This window comes from Procambarus clarkii, chromosome 88 (assembly GCF_040958095.1).
Source record: "Procambarus clarkii isolate CNS0578487 chromosome 88, FALCON_Pclarkii_2.0, whole genome shotgun sequence".
NCBI classification, from domain to species: Eukaryota; Metazoa; Arthropoda; class Malacostraca; order Decapoda; family Cambaridae; genus Procambarus; species Procambarus clarkii.
Window position 1 is genome coordinate 13594929 of NC_091237.1, and position 20470 is coordinate 13615398.

At 41.4% G+C, this 20470-nt stretch overlaps 2 protein-coding genes across 5 annotated transcripts in view; both read right to left on the minus strand.

Moving 5' to 3' along the window:
* LOC123745879 (zinc finger and BTB domain-containing protein 17) overlaps positions 1 to 20470 on the minus strand; it is a 583396-nt gene that overhangs the window by 295241 nt on the left and 267685 nt on the right. The gene's annotated exons all lie outside the window — the stretch shown is intronic.
* Positions 1 to 20470, minus strand: part of LOC123745876 (sorting nexin-14) — an 89123-nt gene that overhangs the window by 23513 nt on the left and 45140 nt on the right. For all 4 annotated transcript variants that reach the window (XM_045726974.2, XM_069317516.1, XM_045726973.2 and 1 more), the window contains 6 exons: positions 18664 to 18841; positions 18268 to 18437; positions 10580 to 10815; positions 8052 to 8236; positions 5527 to 5691; positions 5180 to 5370 (listed from right to left, as the gene is read on the minus strand). In XM_045726974.2, coding sequence (XP_045582930.2) covers positions 5180 to 5370; positions 5527 to 5691; positions 8052 to 8236; positions 10580 to 10815; positions 18268 to 18437; positions 18664 to 18841 — 1125 coding nt within the window. The remainder of the gene's footprint in view (positions 1 to 5179; positions 5371 to 5526; positions 5692 to 8051; positions 8237 to 10579; positions 10816 to 18267; positions 18438 to 18663; positions 18842 to 20470) is intronic.

Sequence of the window (20470 nt, forward strand, 5' to 3'; positions counted from 1 at the left end):
ATGCATTAACTGCTGCAGTTCTCACCCTGTATTCTTGTGATCCTATGCTCACTTTAAAATACAAAAGTCCATTTTGTACCATAAGTAGAAGGACAACATCCTCTTCTCCAAAGGCATGAATGTTAAATGATCTTCTTTAGAATAGTAACCATATCTGCTCAGCAGAGCCCTTAACTGTATCACCCCTATCTCCTGTCCCTTGCCAATCTGCTAGTGGTAGCAACCCTAATGGCTGTCTCTCACTCCAACTATGTCCCTCCATACTCCACCCTGGTATGGTAGGGTATAAATGTACTGTACTCCATGTACAGTATATTTATTCACCAGTCTACTTATCATACTCAAAAAATAATTTAATTATCTTCCAAGCCCCTCATTTACCCTTTTTTTCTGCTTAACTAATATTTTCACATATCTTTTACTCTTAATTGCAAACCTTCCTTCTCTCTTCCATTTCAGTTTGTATCAACAAAACCCACTTTCTCAGTGTCATCAACTGCCCTTGCCACTTCTTCAGCCCACTTGATACTTCTCAGTCTTCTAATAGTTAGTGTAACACTATACTGTACACCTGATTAGGATTATTAACTGTATATTCATAGTTTTAGTAACTCCGTCCATGAGTCTGAAGGACAAACCCAGTTAACCAGACACAGCTAATTTTCCCTTTAACTCAATGCACTTATGAACATTTACTGTACTATATTGTTCCTATGTAAAATAAAAATTAGATTATATTATACATCCCACATGACCAAGACCATCAGGCTTAGGTCCCTTGCTCCAATGACTCTTTTTCTTGTAATTTCTCAATTATTTGCACTCTTCATTCCTACCATGTTAAATATTATTAATAATACATAATGCCTCAGGAATGCATCTTATGACCTAACACTGAATTATACTGTGGGTAAATATTATGAAAGTTTAAAGATATCCTACTTGAAGCTGAAATACAGTATTTCATAATGACCATAAATAACAGATAGTTATTTATATAATTAACGTGAAATTATATAAAACCATTTATTATATTGGAACTAATATATACAGTGGAACCTCGAGCGACGAGCGCCTTAATTTACAAGCACTTTGAATAACGAGCGCGCCGATCGCCAACAATTTGTCTCGATTGGCGAGTGCTCGTTTGAATAATGAAAAAACCACATGGTGCGTTCCCGCTGCTTCTCGCACATTCTCGGATGCCTCTGACGATGCAAATAAATATTTTGTTTTGTTTAATTAAAGATGCTGGGATGTAAATAGGTGACTGCTGTGGTGTTGCAAAGCATTGTGTTTTTGTAGAATAAAAAAAAAAATGAAACAAATTTGAAAAAAGAACATATGTCAAAAAGGTTCGTTCAGTATTTGTCAGATAGACTGCTCCATTAATAATAAATAAATGAAAAATACAAAACAAACTGAACACATTTGAAACAAAGAAAGATTGTCATAATGGAGCATCCTACCCGACAAACACTGAATGAACTTTTATGACATTTGTCCGTTTTTCAAATTGGTTAAATTTTTTTTTTTAAGAAACATGGAGCAGCCTACCTGACAAACACTGAACGAAACTTTTACTATAAGAAAAAAAAAAAATTGAACAAATTTGAAACACAGACAAATGTCATTACAGTTTGTTCAGTGTATGTCAGGTAGGATGCTCTATTATTTAAAAAAATGAATGTCATATTGATGTTTTTTTCGGAGGTGGAAAGGATTACTTTTATTTCCAATATGTTAAATGGGGAAATCTGTTTTGAAAGACGAGCATTTCACATGACGAACACGGCACCGGAACGGATTAAATTCGTTATTCGAGGTACCACTGTACATACTTTTATAAGAGAATACTGTAAAAGATTAGCAAGATTACTTTAAATACAGCCTTATCAAACTAGAAAGAAATTTAACAAAGGAGATAAGGAAAGCAGAAAGAATTATGAAGTACAGATGCCAAGGAAGAAGAAAAAATCCTGCTTCCAGATGTATTAAACAAAGGTTACTGAGAGGACCTTGATATTGAAGGAAAAAAACAGTCAGTTATGGTATATAACAGTCATTTACAATGTCCTATAACACTGAAGTCTACGTCCTCAGCTCACAATTGAGAGACGCGAGTCCAATCTCCAGGCAGGACTAACAGTTGGGCATGTTTTATTTCACCTTATGGTTCTATTCACCTAGCAGTAAATAGATACTCAGGAGTTAGGCAATTATTGTGGGTTTCATCCTGAGGTAGATTAATATACTGTAGTTGGCTTAGGGTGGAGCTTGTTAAGCATAAGTACAGACATCCTGTCCCTGTCAACAGGGAATTAACAGATAATGAAGAAATAGGTGGTATTTTAAATATGTATTTAAATATCTTTAATGGACAGGAACTTAAATATTTGTGCACAACTGACCAAATTATAGAGTGAATGAAGACAACAAGTAAACTAAAACTGTAGTTACTAGCAAAGAAATTAGTAAACAAAAATAAAAAACTATAGCATAACACATCATTAGGCCCTCGCATTGTATTTTCCAGGGCTTTAATAGTAATGGTGGCAGACCTTAGTCAACCTTCAAGTGTAGTGAAATCAATAGATTAGGGTAAGTGCCGTCGGGTCCCAGTAATAAATTCAGACAAAGATGACAAAATATTACTGGACTTAAAAGTCTACAAATCAAGTGAAAACTGTCAGATGCAATTCCTTGCTGACAAGTGTTGTGTTCTAAGCTACATAGATAAAACACATGTGCCAGATATGGACTAAACAGTAGTCAAGTTGTGAGACCACATTGTGAAAAGTATCACTCATGATCTAAATCCAAGAAGAATCACTGCATTAAATATTCAGAATAATGCCAATAGGAGACTAGCATTCATATTTATAATTGTTAGTATTAAAAGCTTTAACGTTAACCTACAATTTTATTTTGCCCTTATGAAGCCCCATAATGTAGAACAAATGTTAATTCTCGTGAGTATAAACAAAAAACCGGCATTGTATATAATGAAACGCCATTTTCTGGGTGAGTCCCGGAGGTTCCCTGGAGCTATCGGGCTAATATGCGATACATTAGACCAAGGCTTTAGTCAATGGAGCTTGCTCAGCCTACCTTGGATCACAAGCCAGAACCTGGGCCCCTCAGAAAAGCACAGGGAGTAATGGCCTTGGAAACCCCTTTCTCCTGTGGTTGGGGGTTTTCCTTATCTGCCATTGACTGGGGTTAGGCACCCAGAAAGGTAGGCATAACAAAATAGACCCCACATGATAAGATAATTACAACCGAAAGCCGAACAAAGAGGCAGAACTCCCTCAATTCCCAAGGAAACAAGCAAACATCACACCACGCAGTCTCGTCGCTCTTCCGTGCAGCTCCACCCCTCCTTCCTGGGAGGGGGAGGGGGGAGCCTCGGACCCACTGCGCCGGGTACTCAACACCAGTTCGGAGGCTAAGCATCAAAAGCAAAAACAAAACTGCCGACCGGAGGGAAGAAGGGTTGCCAGGGTGCCTCCAGGGCTCACCCATAAAATGGCGTTTCATTACATTCAACGCTGGTTTTCTGTGGGGAGCCCCTTCGGCTCCCTGGAGCTACATAACCAAAGATTAGGAAAAGAGGGACTTATCCGGGAGGTGGCTGCCACAAGCTCCTGAATTCGAAGGCGAGATAACTGGCTGCAACCACTGGAAGATATAACTGCTGATCCACTGGAAGAGGCGGAGCCACAGAAAATGTCCCGGGTTCGGACACTGAGCAAGCAGCGCCTGAAACCAAGGTCAGGCTGGCCACCAAGGGGCCAAGAGGACTACTCTCCTGTGGGGAAGATTCCAACTGAGACAGAACCCAAAGCAACAGTTGGACTGGGAGAAAGAGGTACAGGTAATCCCACCTCAACCAGTCCTGCCGAAAGGCGTCCATGGAGAAGGACGCAACATAAACTGGGAGACGCCACAACCAAGCCGACGTGAAAAGGTCCACCTCCAGGAGCCCGTATGGCCGGAAGAGTCAACTAAAGGAGGTAGTGTTGACTGTCCATTCTATGAACAGGGGAATAAACCGAATTAGGCCGTCCACCAGGACGGACACACCCCGGATATGAACCGTACGAAGAGCCAAACCCCCAAAATTCAGTAGACAAGCCACTTGAAGTGACCAGTTCCAAAGAGGCAAGGACCGAAGAGAACCTCCATGGTTCAGGTAATGAACCACTGGAGAACAGTCTGAAATGAAGCTGAACGGTCGAGCCCCGAGCCAAGGCATTGAACCCTGAAAATCCCGAAGAGGAAGCCGGCAACACAGCAACTGATGCAAGGCCCCCAGAGGGGAAGTAGGAGCAGCAAGGACGAGCGACACGATGGCGTGGTGTGACGTTTGCTTGTTGTCTTGATTCCTTGGGAGTTGAGGGAGTTCTGCCAATCTGTTCGGCTTTCGGTTGTAATTTTCTTATCATGTGGGGCCTGTTTTTTATACCTACCTTTCTGGCTACCTAACCCTGGTCAATGGCAGATAAGGAAAACCACCAACCACAGGTGGGTTTTCCAGGGGGGGGGGGGGCATTGCTCCCTGTGCCTCTCTGAGGGGGCCAGGTTCTGGCTCGTGGTCCCCGGTAGGCTGAACTCCATTGACTAAAGCCCTAGTCTAATGTATTGCATATTAGCCTGATAGCTCCAGGAAGCCGCAGGGGCTCCCCACAGAATAGATTTCAAAATTAATCCTAGGCATTAAGAACCTTTCTAATGAAGAACGATAAGTTTACTTTATTTACACTGCTTTGAAAGGATAAGTGCACAGTGGATATGAATGAAAACACATGGATGAAAGTGTTTAACAACAGGCATATAGTGGTTCTAAAATATATCACCCTACTTTAGATTATGAAACAACTGATTCAAAGTGGACAAGTTTAGATAAAAACAAAAACAAAAAATAGATAAGCACTGATTAGCAAAGAGGGTTGCAGATCTGTGAAGAAATAATCTCTTACAACTCTGATACAAATTCACTGCCAAGTTTTTGACATAAAGAGGGATTGGATATAAATAGAGCCTGGTTTGCATGAACCAAAAAGCTTTCTGCAGATTCTTTCAATCTTATTTTCCTAATACAGCAAAATTATTACATTATATCCATCCTTAACCACCAAAGCAAACTGCACAGAATAAATCAAGCATTAAATCTCACCTGTTTATTAAGCACAGGCTGTTGGAAAAGATTTACAAGGGTGTTTGCTCCCTCAGTATACAGATCTTGAGTGAAGAGAAAATCTTGCAGCCAAGATGGTAACAATGTCATCACTTCATGTCGCAGTTCCTTTTCTCTATTTCTGCGATCTGCTTCTGTTCGTTCAGAAGGAGGGTCTACAAAGAGCGCATCTAAAAATGATAGGACAAAGCAGAATACTGGTTACTAACAAAACTTTCATCACTGATGAAAGAAAGAAAAAATCTCAGTACATTAACTCTTATTACAATATTGATAATTAAAGGCTTTGATAGTGTTCTGACAAAGCGAACTGGATGAAGACACACCTCTAATAAGATGAATGAGCTTAACGATCCGTGGAGGAGCAAGGGCTAATGTCAATTTGCGCCTCAAGAACATGCTGACTGCTGCGTCTAGGGTATTTCTAGCCAATACTCTGAGGCACACAATCCAACGTAAGGCGTTGATTGACAGACCATACACGCGCACCACTGTGATATAAACCAAAGAAGAATCATGATAATGCTGTGCTATTTATGTATAGACAACTGAGCATAATACAGTTTTGGCAATGTAAAATTGTCTCCGTCATTTATTCTGGTATCAAATTACTCGCAATCTAAAGATGCACATTTTAAAACTAGTCCCATAATGATAAAAAAAAAAAGGAGTTTTTAACAAATATTTTAATTATGGATGCAAAATGCGTCACTGCGGGACATCCGTAGAGTTATTTATGGACGCAATATCCATCACCAATGGCCGAAAGTGTTAACACATGTGAAAGCCCTATATAAGTAAACATTAACCTATTGCATTAAGAAACAATGGCAGTAAGGATTGAAAGTGAGAGAGAGGCCTTTGTGACCTAGAACTTGTGGTTCACGTGCTACCATCTGGTGGCAGGAGGACAATTCGGCTGACTAGCCAATCAATACTGTTGGTTACTAAGACACTTCTTGGCAATTTCAGAATTGTTTGAAGCGCTTGTAAAAGTTTTGTGTAAGTTACGTATACTTTGAGCTTCCTACAGCTTACTTTAGCTGGATGATCTTTTCTGGTGCTAGCTAGTACTGTACTACTGGTTATCCCCTGCAGGGATGTCTGGAAAAATTCCCCCTCATGCTAATAACCTTAATGTTTTCCTGCACGATATTATTTTCACTTGTAAGTTACATGCATGTGAAAATTAGAAAATGTATAAGTACATACTGACTGTATGTCAAATGGTGTGGCTGTTTGTCAATGGCCATATCATGTTGAGAACACCCTTTCTCTTTTGATCAGCGAAGCAATGTTGGGTTTAGTTAGTACTTGGATGGGTGACTGCCTGGGAACACCAAATGTTGCTGGCATTCAAGTTTTAGGGTCTTGGTGGTGCACTTGGGTTCATTCTTGACTTTAATCAGGGATCTCGGGTTTGAAACCCAGGTGCGACAAAAATAGTTGGGGAAGTTTAATTTCACCTCATGCCTCTGTTAACCTAGCAGTAAATAGGTACCTGGGAGTTAGTCAATTGTTGTGGAGTTGCATCCTGGGAAAGGTCAGTAGTTTAACCTTGGGGGGACCTCAATATAAGCCTAATGTATACACACTCATCACAGGCTGCCTGTACCCAACAAAATGAGTTATTATTATAAATATGAGGCAAAGTAATAGTTTAGCAACCTACAGTTGCTAAAATAAATGTTATTTCCAAAGTTCACATTATCTACAGTAAGTTAAACATTGTTTTGGTTTCACATTTTGGTGCATGATAGAGACATGTGAAAAACTAACAAATTGTACAGAGAAGCTCTTGCCAAGTGTTGGTGCCATACATGAGAAATCAGCTTTATGTAGTTTTTTTTATGAAGATACTAGCTGAAAAAGGATAGGATTAACAGCAAATATTCAGGGAACTCTGGTATTAATTGAAATATAATGTTAAATTCTCAATCACTGCAGTTAAGTGCAACAAAAAGAAAAACCTATGAAGAAAACCGACTTGCAATGTGAAGAAAATTTTGCTAGAGAATCCCAAATAATTTCAGAACACTATGGTACTGTTTCATGAGCCTAGATGTAGTATAAGCCTTATGAATTACAATATACAAGCAAACCATTTATATTCACAAACTGCTACCACCTACTCCTGCCTCTTCCTGTATTCTGTTCACACTTAAATCTTTAATTCCTCACACACTTACCATGTCTACTCATCTTCATCATGGCCTTCTTTATTTCTTCCCTCAACTTTACATTTTCTTTCTCATTCTACCATCGTTCATTCAAGATGACCAAACCGACCTTGACACACACTCCTCAATGTTAAATGACTTTTATATTTCACATCTTTCAATTACTTTTTAATTCCTTACTCCATCTGTTCAACACCACAAATGTTTCTCAAATTAACCATTTCATCTTTTCTAATCCTTCATTTGTTATATTCAAGCCACACTAGTGTCTCACATCTGTACATAAACCTTGCACCCACAAATTCCTATTTTTATAAATCACACACTTCGATATTTAAACTGATCCGCCACTTCAAGAACTTCATCATTTATACTAATTTTCTACATAAAGTTTCCCTTCTTTCTCTGCCACCAATTTACTTAATAAGTATACTTAAGTTTAAGTAAACTTTAAAATTGATTTAAGTTAACATTTACTCACAGCAGTCTCCTCTCTCTCTCATCAATAAAACTTGCAACTCATCTACATTAACCTCTATTATTCTCTGCTTAAAGAACTGGATCTTCAGCAGTATTTGTAGTATAACTGAAATAATGTAATAGTTATTGTAAATACTGCAAAACTAAATTGCCTATACAGTAATTAGATATCTCATAACAGCACTGCATACCTAAGTAGAGGATTGTATCAAATACTCCTACAACACTCATAGTGGCTGGAGGTGGTGGCGGTGGCTCGTGAAGAGGTGCCGGCAGACTTTGGGCATTATCTCCAAACAATGAATTTTGGAGAGAATTAACCAGTTTGGAGGTCTCTGAAGTATCTCCATTTGATGCAGCATCATCCCACTCTATTCTGTTAGTGCAAAAAATATAAAAATTATAGCAAGAAACTGTGAAATTGTAAGCATGAAACCCTTGTTCACAATTTTTGTAATAATATTGTTATATACTCATCCCACATCTGACAAAATAGGAAGTGATGATGTTCCGGTCCGTCCTGGACCATTATCAAATACAGCAAAATGACTTGATACTGATCCAGGATGAACTGAAATATTGTCAATTCCTTTATTTTCAGATGTGTGGGTTGGGTGTCTGGTTTTCAGCCACATTACTGTCACTTACTATCTGCACTACTGTTAATAGAACTTACATTTATTGTTGTACAGGTATTGCGTTCATCTAATTTATAAATACCAGTAAAACATTTATCGATATAGTTTTCATCCTTTATAAACAGCATATAAGATTACTGTTATGACTCTTAAAGGTTCCCCCCATCAAATGTTGACTATTTACTGCTTCAACTTTTCATGTAACTACATTGCAGTAGTTTCAGGGGTCAGTGCCCTCACAACTCTGATCAGACCAACTAGTCGTTGGTTTGAGCACCCCACAGTCTATTGTAAGCACCACAGCTTGGAAGACCATATAGCCTTTGGAGGAAGTGTATCAAGTTCCTCCTTCAGCACAAGTACTGTATATGTCTGTTGGTAAATACCCTTATAGTTACAAGAAGGGAGCCGGTACAGGGAGCCGGTCGGCCGAGCGGACAGCACGCTGGACTTGTGATCCTGTGGTCCCAGGTTCGATCCCGGGCGCCGGCGAGAAACAATGGGTAGAGTTTCTTTCACCCTATGCCCTTCTTACCTAGCAGTAAAATAGCTACCTGGGTGTTAGTCAGCTGTCACGGGCTGCTTCCTGGGGGTGGAAGCCTGGTCGAGGACCGGGCCACGGGGACACTAAAAGCCCCGAAATCATCTCAAGATAACCTCAAGAAGAAGGGTGTAGACAAGCCTTGAGCCCTTTATATTTACAATTATATCTGGGTAATTATTGCACCCTAGTTTTCAGTGGGTCTGTTTTGCACACTCCTGCTCTCTCAGTATTTTCAAATACAGTAAAAACAATAATGAATTTATTGTTTGTGTTTCAGATAATATATATAACTTGAGAAATTTCAAGCATTCCTAATAATTTAGGCATCACAGTATATAGAACAGAGATGGCCAGTAAATGATCTCTGCACATTCTCCAGTCAATAATTTTGCCAACTTTAAAGGGTTAATGTAAAATAGCATTCACCCTAGCCAGTATCAGTCTTAAAATGAGTGATTATTTGCTTGACGTTTTTGTTTAATCTGTCCTCCAAAATTATAATACCTACAGCTACTAAGGAGGGAAGGAATGTAGAAAATATAATTCATTGTGAGCCCTGGTGGCTCCCTAATGCTATCGTGCTGAGATGGCTCCCAACAACCAAGTCACATCAGCCACAGAGTTTTGTTTGGCCTACCGGGGACTAATGAGTTAGAACCTGGCATCCTCACAGAGGAACAGACAGTGGGTAACACTGTCATCCCACCAGGAAAGCATCCAGAAAATCAGCAAACCAGTACAGACCACTACTGGGATCAAAGAGACAGAAATCGGTAAATGAACTCCCAAAACAGGGTCAAAACTAGTGCGAACTCATTAGCACCAGCCCTCCACCAGTACGGGTGGAGGGGGGCAGAGCTCCAGGTGTCCCCAAGCCTGTCAAACCAGTTCTGGAACAGATGTGAAAGTGGCACGCACCAACTGACAAACTTTGAAGAGAAGGACTGTGATGTCTAATAGTGCCATAGACACAATGATTAAGAGTTGTACTTTCACTGCCCGAAACGCTTTGCGTAATAGTGGCTTTAGGCATTGTATGTACTAGCTCTATCTATAAATCCATCAACTTTTTGTATCTCACCTTGTATGTATGCACTTTACCTGAATAAATATTTTGTTTTTGTTTTTGTTTTGAGTATTTTCGATCATTTGCTTATATAATTTGGGGAGTTGTTTAGGCGATTCTCAATGGTGCAGTCTTATCTAAATCCAGCAGTAGTTTGTTTTGTTTTGCTAAATTTCTGAGTGCCTTACCCAGTGGGTGGCATAATCGAATAACTTATCACACAAATGCCACTGCTCTCTGTGCTTTTGTGGGGAGCTCAGGTCTCCGGTAGGTCAAAAGAACTCTATGACTGATGGGACCTAGTAGTACGGCTCACTATTAGAGGCAGAAACTTCACGAAACCACCAAGGCTCACACGTTAATTGGCGTTTCATTACATTCAGTGCTGGTTTTTATGTCATACCAAAATGCTTTATTGATTATTATTAATTTATAATTAAATTTGATACAGTAAATAGATACTGTACTAACTTTTTACTCTTGTAAGCAGTGATAGTTGATGAAAGGAAGATGTTGATAAAAGAATCAAGATGTTGTCCTCTCTCTTTCATAAGTTTGCGTGGAACATCACGAATCAAGCGACCAATGGAGACATCAGGCAAATAAGTGTTAGTAAACTCATCTTTGGTTTTCAGAAATAGAAATAATAGTTGAGAACCTTTCAGTGCTGGCTTCTGTAGTAGTTTCTGAAGGAACTCTTCAAATATCTGTAATAACAACATTTTGTAAATGTATTGAAAGTTAAAGCAAAAAACAGCTACTATACCTGTATTATACAGTACTTTAAAATTATTGTAAAATTAATGAACTACACAATAAAATGTTGTACAAAATTTTGTATCAGGGGTTTTGTATTGTATTTAGATGTCAGTAAAATCTCAGACAAACTTACAAGCTGTCATTGTAATCATGGTCTATACCTTCTGTTTTTGAATATTTAAAAATTAACAAAATTGACAAAACAGAAAAAGGTATATCGCCTTGAACGCAAGTGAAAAATTCATTTATCATGTACATATCAAAATTATATACCAGTTGAAAGTAGTCATCTAGTTGGCAGTCAATGTGAGGAAAAGACTAGGATTGTATCCGGAGAGGAGCAGCAGCAGCTATCAACATGGAAAAGTAAGTGTACACATTATCTACAGTAAGTTGAACATTGTTTTGGTTTCATTTTCTTTGGTGCCTGATAAGAGAGTACCCCAAAATAAATAAACAAAAAATAAATAAACTAGCTTGAAACGTGTCACAGTACAGGAGTACCAAATACCACTACCAGGTGACCTGATCCCAGCCCTCAGCCAGCTTCCCTGATCAGTTCTGGAGCTGATGAATAAACCCCACAACAAATCAAAGAACCTGGAGGGAAAAGGAAGGAAATCAGAGAGCCACTGGGGTCGTTGAAGCAAACTAACTACACACAACAAAAATGGAATGTATCAGGAAAGATGAGAGGCAGCAGGCACTAAGACAATGGAGAGAGCTTAGGGTGGGAGACATGGTCCAAAGCCACACACCGAATGGGACAAGGAACACTGACCAAATACCGGGCCGCCAGAACCCTCAATTCTGAATATTAGCCCAGGGTATGTTGGAGTAGGTGGCAGCCAAGCTGCGTATTTGAAATAATCTTGGGTCTGAGGTTGTTGTTGTTATAGATTCAGCTACTCGGAACAAGTTTCAAGTAGCACGGGCTATGGTGAGCCCGTAACTTATCTGGCACAGGAGCGGGGCAAGTAGCACGGGCTATGGTGAGCCGTAGTGGACTTACCTGGCCCAGGAGCGGTGCTGTATCTATCTTAGGTCTGAGGGTAGACTGCAGGCTGACTAGACTTAAAAAGACACTGAGGATGACATGAGCAATGTGAGCCTCGGAACAGGGAACCAAGGAGACGAAGTCAACCAACAAGGTTTCTACTGAGACAGAACTAGTGGCAAGCAGGTAGTAGTGAAAAGCTGCTACCAGACACCACAAGTGATGCACCAATCAGCAAAGAACCCCCCTCTCCGAAAGCCTGCCGACTCATTGTTCACTAGAAAAGGAGAAAGCTGCAAGTGAACAAACTGCCCATCAGGGTCAAAGGAACAGAACCCCTGCTTCCAGAGAAGAGCCTGAAGCTCCCCAACCCTACAGCCAGAAGTGTGAGCCAACAAAATGGCAGATTCAAGAAAGATATCATGAGCTGAAGGGAAACCCACAAAGTGAGGCAAGGAGAAAAATGAGAACCTGGTCAAGATACTGTACCAGGATGGCTCACAAGGAGCATGAGCATATTGAAGCTGAAAAACATGTGAGAGAATATGGGAAACGGAGCCATGGAGGTATTAACCCTTAACATGCTCGGGGTCTAATATCCTGCCATCCCCACAGGCGCATGTCATTTAAAAAAAAAAAAAAAAAAAAAAAAAATTATTTTTTTTTTGCTAATCTGTTAAGTTGTGTTCACTGATCACGGGAAAAATAAAAAATAAAATTCTATTGTACTTACTTTTGTTGCAATAGAGCCGAAAAGCTCAGCGATGACGTCACAATCTGCATGTTCGCTCATGCAGTACACGCCCCAGAGGCGTTGCGCGCGGTCCTCAAACAGAGAGAGTTGCCACAAATATATTTTCGCGCTATTTATTTACAATGTCTAGGCGCATTTTATCCAATTTTTTTCACTAATTGTGTTTCAAATAATGTTTGAACACATTTTGAATCAATAATTGTTGCATATTTGAGTATACACAGGCGCACACATATGTTTTCAATTACAGCAATACAGTATAATATGTCATTACAGTCTATTATATTGTATGTTCTGCTTATATTTTTATATATTTACACACATGCACACGCTATCTGCTTATATGTTTACATATTTACACACTCGCACACACTATACACACTTTGAAGCACACTTAGAAGTTTTGTAGACTGTGGTAGTCATTGAAGCAGTTGACAGCACATAATGGGATACCACACGTTTCACACCATGTTTGCACAAGCTTCCGTTTCTGATCTCTACGTGTTGTTGTTTTACACACCAAGCAATCACGTTGGGCTATTGCACGCTTCCCAGCTGGTGGCAAATACTTGAGTCTGTGTGTTAGGAAGCCTTCAGTGTGAGCGAGGCGTGGAGTACCAGCTGCAACAGTGGGTTTATGATGGGCCGCTGAATCCCTGGGACATCTTTTGCAAACTTTCCTAATAACTGTATTGCAGCAGCAAATACAAAGTCACGGAAAGTGGGCTTACGTCCAGTTCTCACAAGGTACATGTTGAAACAGTTCAGCATGCTCATGTCCACAAGATGGAAGAACACTTTTTTCGTCCACCTACATGTCTTCCGCACACACTCTGCAGTGCCAATCATCATGTCTGATTTATCAATCAACCGCATGTTGATATTATAGTCTAAAACACAGTCTGGCTTATACTGTATAGTGGTGCGTTTGTTTTATGGTTCACTTTCCCACTGTTCACCATTGTTCCATCATGAATTGTTGTCAACAAGTTCACCTCTCTTTTGTCTTTCCACCGAACTGACAGAATGTTATCACTTTTCCTTCTCTGACACTCACCAACTGCAATGTCGTTGTCAAACACAGGCATTTCCCTTCGTTGTGGCTTTACTGTACCAACCAATCCGGTTCTATTTTCTAGCAAGAACCAAGCTAGCAAGGGACTTGTATAGTAATTATCCATGTATAAAATGTGTCCCTTGTTCATCCACGGAGCCATGATGGTCTTCACTACACTCCCCGAGAATCCATGTTCGTCGTTATCGGGAATGTCTACATCACTAGCCAAGTACAGAATCATGTGTAACACGTATTCTGTCTCACAATCACAAAGAACAAAAAATTTCAGGCCAAATCGGTTTCATTTTGAGGGAATGTACTGTTTGAATGGAACACATCCCTTGAAAAGTACGAGAGATTCATCAACCACCAGCTTCTGTGATGGTACGTAAAAATCTCTGAATTTTCCAATAACATCGTTCATGTAGTGCCTCACTCGCCACAGTCTATCATCAGCTGTTCGGTCCTGAACATTTCCAAAATATAGACACCTGAGGAGTATCTGAAACCTGTCTCGTGACATATATTTCCCGAATAAAGGTGTTGGTATTGTATGGTCCTTGCTCCAATAGTCACTTATTGCATGTTTGTGACAGTGCTTCATCAACAAACAGAGTGCCAAAAACACGTACATTTCCACAACTGTGGTATTTTTCCAACGCTGCAGTCGTGAAGATTCTGTGATTTCCCTCTCAATCAGGTAAGCAGCATGCAGGTTCGTTTGGTGTACAATGTATTCCATGAGTGGTTCATCATAGAATGCTGTAAAATATTCCATCTCAGCCATGTCCTCACCTTGATTAGGGAAAAGGTTCGTAATCCCTACATCTTTATCGTCAAAGTGAGGAATATTAGGAATAAAATCGTCACCATCACTCCACTCAAGAACACCAGGCGTCCTGCAAGATGCAGAGGAAAGACGGCGAGGAAGCGATGCATACCTTCGACCAGGAACTGAATACCGTCTGCGAGAAGCACAGCGGCTACGTGCACGTGAGGTGGGTGCACGTGAGGTGGATGCACGTGAGGTGGATGCACGTGAGGTGGATGCACGTGAGGTGGATGCACGTGAGGTGGATGCACGCGAGGTGGGGGCACGTGAGGTGGATGCACGTGAACACGAGGGTCTTGGTCCCTCATGTGGTGCCATGCGGTGGCGCTTGGCTGGGCGAGATGCTGCTGACGCGACAATTTCTCGCCCAGTTACACCACTGGTACCAGCCACAGGCTCAATAAAACTATGATCTGAGTCACTAAACCCAGAAAAGGAGTCACCTCCCTCTGACTCGTCACCCCCAAACAGAAAATATCCACAGGAACTGTGAGGTCGTGGTAGAATTGGGGTAGAAACTGGCCGAGGAGGCATGGGTGAGCGTAGAGGCCTCGCCATGGCATGGCGAGCATTGTCACTCTCACTGCTGCTGCTACTATCACCCGACAACTGTGTATAATCCTCATCGTTGTCTGAATCACCAAACACACTTTCTTCACCTTCAGAGAATAATTCGTGGGCTATTTGCTCTGGGGTGAGGGATTGAGTGGTGCGTGCCCGTGAGGCGTTTGACCGTGCGCTCACCATGGTGACTCTCGCTAAACTGAGGCCTCCCACGCCTTCGGTTCGTGAGCGGGAATTTTTTTCAAAATGGCCGCTGTTTACTATAGCCCCTGGGCAGCGTATGAGAACCCCAGCTACACTGCGGGACATTCAAATCGTGCGCGGTACCCATACACGTCATATGACGTGAAGCGCAGTTGACTGGTACAACGCCTAGGACGTCATATGACGTGATGCGCACTTTAACCCTTAAAGTGCGCATCACGTCATATGACGTGCTGGACGTTGTTCCAGTAAACTGCGCATCACGTCATATGATGTGTTGGAGTACTACGCAAGATTTAAACAGCCCGCGGATACATGGGGTTCACCACACCTTCATCAGGGCTCTTGTAAACAGACGCCATTTTTAAAAAAAATCGTGGGCCAAACTCCCGGGTGTTATTGGCCTCAGTATTGAGTGAGCAACCAAGCCTGATGCACGCAGCATGAGCTAACAGCACTGCTGTTCAGCTTGTGACCACAGCATCGCCTAAAAATGCCAAATTATACTTGTTCATGCTATTATGTAGCGATGATATTATTACAGAAGACCCCTGACTGTGATAAAACTGACCAGGGTTCTGATAATAGCAGGATTGTGGTGATATTTAGCGCTGTGCGCCATGGAAGGAGGTGTAATGCTGTGGGAGGGAGAGTGGTGGCGATGTCTTTTGACTGTGTGTGTGGCCACCTTTTATTGACTGCACTCACCTTACCAGCTTAGTGGTTCGCTATGGTGAACACAAATGTAGATACTTATATATAACGTGCGTATAGAGGGTATAAACAGCAAGAGAAGGTTTGGAGCCGCCATTTTGGTGAGGGCGGTAGCGTCGTCTGCACGACGCCACCGTGCAGACGACGGTGTTGTTTACTGGTTACCACGATGGCCTTTGGGCACCATACCAGTTTATTTGTACAAGTATGATGAATAAAACAAGTAGATATTTATATATAATGTGTGTATATAGCGTAATAACACCACACAGTATTGTTGGAGGAGAAATATTAGTGCGTCTGGCCTTGAGGGCGGCTGCCGATCAGCTGACTGTGTGAGTAGCTACATCTCTGTGCCTTTACTCACCATACAAGCTTAGATGTACAGTTATGGTGAACAAAACATGTAGATACTTATATATAACGTCTGTATATAAGATATATAGCGTAATAACACCACACAGTATTGTTGGAGGAGAAATATTAATGCGTCTGACCTTGAGGGCGGCCGCAGATCAGCTGACTGTGTGAGTAGCCACATCTCTGTGCCTTTACTCACCATACAAGCTTAGATGTACAGTTATGGTGAACAAAACATGTAGATACTTGTATATAACGTCTGTATATAGTGAATTAGAGCAAAAACATTATTGTGGGAGGAGAATGAGGGTGAGTCAGATGACTGGAGGGAGGGCGGGAGTGGCTGGCTGGTACACTGCGGTCACTCCTCATTACTTTTTGACTCATAATAGCTACTTAGTGGTTCGTTATAGAGAACAAAACATGCAAATACTTATATATAACCTGTGCTTATAGTGTAATAACCGACAAAGTATTTGTTCACTGATTGATGAACATAATTGAATCAACAATATGCACACCATATTTTTGAGTACACCAACGATTCACTCATTTTATTATATAAATATATCAAACTACACACTATTGAATAATATTACAGCAAAAAAAGTATGAAAAATCAATCAGAGACATTGAAATAATTCGGTAATTATCTCTTTGTGGCAACTCTGGCCTGACAGCTTGCGAGCAACAGACCGCCTGGGACGCACGCTGAGTCAGCGCCTATAATTTGCCAGACTTCCCAGCCCTATAGCGGGCAATATATGCCACTTACGATTTTTTTATTATTTTTCCCGTGATCAGTGAATACAAATTAACAGGTTAGAAAGAAAAAATAATTTTTTTTTTTCAAAATGACATGCGCCTGTGGGGATGGCAGAATATTAAACCCTGAGCATGTTAAGGGTTAAGGGTTAACACTGAATGTAACCAACAGCGGTTCCACAGATGCCAAACAATAAGAGGTGACAGTATCAGGCATGAGATACCAATCGATTAAAAACCATGACAAAATGGACAAGAAAGACCTGACTAAAATTGAGGAAAGATGCAAATGGGATATCAACAAACCAGCCACCCACTTGCCGTACAAATGGGATAGACATGCGTCAAAAACTCCAGCCACAACGAGCAGAGGAGAAGTTCGAACCAGCGAAGTACACCACTGGACTAATCTACTGGAAGAGGCAGTGCTGCAGAAAGACTCCAGGGTTTGGACACTGGGCCGGCCCCCCAAGGAGCCAGATAGCTCACCCCAGAGCAAGTACAATTCGAGACTGTATGGCACTGTCATAGTAATTGCAAAGCTGGAATCATGGATAGATAATGTATAGCATTGCTAATAACCCATACTGCTCCTCCAAGCACCAGCTGGCTTGCCATTGGCTTCAGAAATATAAGTAACCAGAAAATGAGTCAACTACAGTGTCTCATATACACCACTATAACATAGCAGTAACTACTTCTCACATGGAAAAGCACTCCCGACCTTCTTGTCAGACCCACCAATTCCCCGTACAGTCAACAAAGGGGGTATTTGGAGGGAGTCCCCTGCATCACACAGAGACTGCCATTGCTCAAATACTGTACAGGTGCCAGTCTAACTTGCAGGGATTCTATCCAGTACAGTATTTTAACGAACTGGTCTCAACATTTTGGGATGGATTAATTTATTCTCTGGTGATTCCTAGCACACAAATGCTAGGAATCATTTGTAAATTGTGCACAATGTAAAAAGTTGCCAGTGGTGCTCTGCAGTGCCATCTTGCCTGACTGCATGCTCCTGTCCAAAGGACACAACAAATCTTATCATAGGAAGCAACTGAATGAGACAGCTGAAGATTACACATAAAAAACAAAGAATTTACTGAGGCTAGTGCAAACTTTGAATGTGTGGAATGTAATAAGTAAAGCTTACCTGCCGACGTGTCTGCATAAAACCAATATCCTTAGCTGTGAAGAGTGATCGACGTGGGGGCAACTGATTGTCTTGAAACTCCCCATGAAATTCTGTTAGTTTATTTTCAAGTATGTAAAACTCATTATACCTTCTCTCCACTTCCCAGTGCAATTCCTCTGGCAGCTCCGCTTTATAAATAATTAAAAATATTCCAGAAATGATTATTATAATTTATGATAGTGCAGTACTGTACAGTATATTCAATTTATAACAAAAATAATTCATAATCTTATAATTTATTAGTGACAGTATATTCAATTTAGTAACAATGATAATTCATAATATGTACTCATATAAATTGTTCACCTCTGTAACGCTGTATTAAAATTTACTATAAAATGTAATTTAGTGTACCTCCAGTCACATCAATTCTGGTAACCTCCACTATAAATGCATAATAAGGTTTGGCGGCATGGTCCAGGTGCTGCTCCACACGAGGGACGCTCACTCTCCATGCACTCAGGTCACGAAAACTTGACGTGAGTCCCTCTAGACTACTGACTGACTGCGACATTCCACTAACTTCATCAGCCTGCCGTAACAATCCTTTACTTAGTATGATGCATTACAGTATGTCTCTAATATTCATTTAATATACTGAATTAATTTTACTAAAATGTATATCAAAACTAAGCAATTAAATTTTACTACATTTCACAATGATAAACAGATACTGATAAATTTATATAACTTTTTCAAGAAGTACTGAAATAAAAATATGAGGATTAAGCAAAAGCTGTTTTTAAACAGCAGCCCCACACATTAAAACAAGAAGCTACAATGAAGCAGTTTAGATTAGCAACAACAAACCACAACACAATACTTTTATATTATCTATAATATACCATACTGTACCTTTATGCAAGAGCATTTCTGCGAGAATATGGTTTACTAAAAAACCAGCGTTGAATGTAATGAAACGCCATTTTCTGGGCGAGACCCGGAGGCTTTCTGGAGCTATACTGGGCTGATGTGTATATACTAGACCGTGGCAACAATCAATCGATGGAGTTCTAGGCCTACCGGGGACCATGAGCCAGAACCTGGCCCCTTCAGAGAGGCACGAGGAGCAATGGCAAATACACACACCCCATGTGGTTGAAAGCAGTCTATGTCTGCCATCTACCAGGTCAGGCACCCAGAAATGTAGGAATCCCAAAACAAACTACAGCTGGTGACACATTGCAAACCAAAAACCGAACGAGCAAGCAGAACTCCCCAATCAGAAAATAAGAAAACAAGCATGACGTTACCACAGCCGACGCGCCGCTGTCTGTGCAGCTCCCCCCCTCCCTGGGAGGGGGAAGGGGGGTCACAAACCTCCCAAGCCAGCTACCCAACCCCAGTTCAGAGGCTGAATATAAAAAATGCGAATAACTGCCGACCGGTGGGAAGGAGGGTTGCCGGGAAGCCTCCGGGTCTCACCCAAAAAATAGCATTCCATTACATTCAACGCTGGTTTTCTGTGGAGAGTCCCTCCAGCTCTCCGGAGCTACCTAACCAAAGATAAAGGAAAAGAGGGACTTACCCGGGAGGTGGCCGTCACTCGAAGTTGAGACAACTGGCTGCAACCTGCGCCCCCAAGGCTACACATGCCCGAGAAGGGCCCAGAACATTAACGAGGTACTGTGCAGCCAGGACCCTGTTCGACCTCCAAAAGCCCCATGCCCGAATAACCCTCATATTACCCCAGGACATATTACCAAAAACAACAGCCAAAGCCACGAACTTATGAATGTCATGGGCACCGGGATAGACCACAGGCTGGCTGGACCGAATAATTCTCCGGATGACCAGGGAGACCCGCACCCGGGATCAGGGAAGAAAGGAAACCAGGTCAACCCAAAGCACGTCACCTGCCACAGAAGCCGTGGTGCGCAAGTATCGGTGAAGAGCCGCAACTGGACACAAAACATGATGCACCGCCGGCTAAACCAATCAAACATCAGCAACCCAAGGAAACCCCTTCCCCCCCCCCCAGAAAGCAGCAGTCTCATTCTTCGCCAGAAAAGAACAAAATGACCACCAGGACCATAAGAACAGAAACCCCTGTGCTGGAGGAGAGCATGAAGCTCCCCGACCTAACCCCCAGAGGCCAATGCCAACAAGAAGAGCGCCTTAGAAAAACAGTCCTGAACCAAAGGGGCCACCACAAACCGAG